The 2,602-nt window shown below is 35.1% G+C and overlaps 1 protein-coding gene across 1 annotated transcript in view; it reads right to left on the bottom strand.

The window, feature by feature from the left end:
• Positions 1-442: 442 nt before the first annotated feature.
• The window catches only part of LOC117117873 (hyalin-like), a gene marked incomplete at its 3' end in the record, with an annotated part of 10,014 nt that continues 7,854 nt past the window's right edge, over positions 443-2,602 (bottom strand). Inside the window, 2 exon segments of the mRNA XM_033262343.1 lie at positions 443-682; positions 2,159-2,404. Coding sequence (XP_033118234.1) covers positions 443-682; positions 2,159-2,404 — 486 coding nt within the window.

Here is a 2,602-nt window from a genome sequence, read left to right as displayed (position 1 = left end):
TGTCTCATCTGTGCAGTGAATAAAATGTAAATCGTAAAGGTATTACAAGCAATAAAAATATTAAGACAATATACACACACACACACACACACACACTCACACATGCTAGACTCATTGATCAGGGGTGGTGTAGAGCCCACAAATACAAAAATTACCACAAATAATTTTTTGATAAATATTATCATCCCGCAAATGTCAAAATAACAACAATTTTTTTTTTAATGGCCCAAAAGTGAAACATCGGATTAAATACAAATGTAAAAACATTTCAGCTACAAATGTAAAATTTTTCTTTTTACCTCAAATGTCATTATGTCAGCAACAAATGTAAAAAAAAAAACTCATATTAAAATAAGTTATCAGATGTATGCGTGTGTTTGTGTGAATGTATGTGTGGATCTCAGTTTATCAATATCTATATATACCTTCCCAAATATCTTACCTATGATGAAAATGTTGAATGTACAGTACCCAGTGTTGTCATAATTGTCAGTAGCATTGCAAGTGACAGTAGTGTTGTATTCAGAGAATGTTGCTCCACTCATGTAATCACAAATTGGTGAAAAAATATCTCCAGAGTTGTCTGTGACATTCGGTGCGGCCCACGTTGCAGTTGCCATACAGTCAGAATCACCGGTTACATTTTGGTTTGGTGGACATTCAAGCATCGGTGCTTCATTGTCTGATAGAGAGCAAAATGTCATTAATTGAACGTGTAGTAAGCTCTAGAGTGGTCAGCAGTTTTCTCTTCTATGTCTTGAATCTGGGTTCAAATCATTTGACACAACAGAAGTTTTCCCACCTCTAAACCCAACTTTACTTGCTAAGATGCCTACTACCCACTTAGTTTATAGGATATCACATTGTTTCATACTGTATTTGCAACACTTTTTTACTTTTTGGTTGTGAAAAGCATTAAACATACAATATAAACAATACTATTGTGATGTAGATGGATTACAGGCCAATTATTTAATAATATACAGATATTGCCTGCTTAGAGGTGTAATATAACATTTAATATCCCCGAGGGAATTATATTTTTTTCGAAGGATTATATTTTCCCGAAGCGCGTAGCGCTGAGGGAAAATATAGTCCTGAGAAAAAAATATAATTCCCAAGGGGATATCAAATGTTATTATTACACCGATAGAAAGGAAATATCTGTTATATTACATAGCCAAAAATAGATGCAAATAATTAACTGAACACATTAGTTTAAATATCAAGAACTTTTATTTAACTTTTACACAATATCTGTCATATTACATAGCCAAAATACTTTATATTGCCATCACTTTTTTTGTCTGTTGTAGTCCGTAGCGTAGCGTTATCATTGATCGTTTAGCCTACAATTCACCGTTTGCTCTCCGTACCTCAGCGTAGAATAACCGGAGAAACGTAACTCGTTGAGCTCCGTTGCTGTGAAATTTTCAATGCAAGTAGGCTAGGCCTAGGCCTAATGTGATGATTCCTCGGCATTACAATATTCACTGAGTGGGCCTACATTAACGGATGAATTCACAACAAATTTTGTACACCGAGAACCCTTTTCGTCAATAATTCTATACAATTCGTCTCCGTCGAGAGATTTAAACTTATTTGAAGCCGCCATTTTCGAGGCGCTAGGCTTTCCACATTCACAATTCGTGAGCGATTGATCGTGCGCTCGACTAGCATTCTACGGGCGCAATGCGAGTGTAATCCGGTGACGTCAGAGACCGGTCACTTTTCAAAGTTATATTTCCCTACGGGGAAATATAACGTTTCCGATCCTCGTAGTGCTCACGTACTCGTATTTACATAGGATATGTAATATGTATATACAGTATATGTATATATAGAGATCACAAGCCGTCAAGTATTGACCGCTTTTGATCTGTCGGATTCCACTATTGTATATTACAGCATTAACTATTAGATTATTGGCTTATAATCCGTCATCACAATAGTATTGTTTACATTGTACAGTATACAACTTGCAACAGCCAATCTTGCTCATTCAGTAAAGCTGATGAAGGCCAGAGGACAGGCCGAAAATTTCATTTGAAAATAAATACACTGTTCTATAGTCTACATGACACATATAAATTAAGATATAAAATGAATATATATTTTCACCTATTAATTAGGAATTATAATAAATAACTTGAAGTACCTTCAACATCAATAATAAAGACACATTCATTCTGATTTCCATAGCAATCTACTGCTGTAAAAAGAACTTCAGTAACTCCAATGCTAAATTCAGTGCTATTTGTGGCATTGTAAGACTCAATAATTTCATCTTCACAACAGTTATCAGTAGCGATGGCAGAGGTCCATGACACTAGGGCGGTATTAACACCTTCGTCAGTATCAACAGTAATATCGTCTGGACACATCACGTGAGGAGAAGTTACATCTATTAAAGAATAAAAGGTAATCACAAGAAATTTTGTAAAAATGCAAACCATATGTATGTTTATTCTATTCAATAGCTAGGTTCATATGGGATTATAGCCAGATGAAGTAGCTGATCTACTTGCCAAGTTAATTGGATTAAATCCACTAATCGCGTTCGACGTTAAGGTTTAGAGCGAGATATTTTGACTACCAGAAA

This window comes from Anneissia japonica, unplaced genomic scaffold (genome assembly GCF_011630105.1).
Source record: "Anneissia japonica isolate Jap-2015-1 unplaced genomic scaffold, ASM1163010v1 scaffold79958_len11451_cov205, whole genome shotgun sequence".
Lineage (NCBI taxonomy): Eukaryota > Metazoa > Echinodermata > Crinoidea > Comatulida > Comatulidae > Anneissia > Anneissia japonica.
The sequence above is the reverse complement of the archived record's forward strand: the minus strand, read 5'-3'. Positions and strand labels throughout refer to the sequence as shown.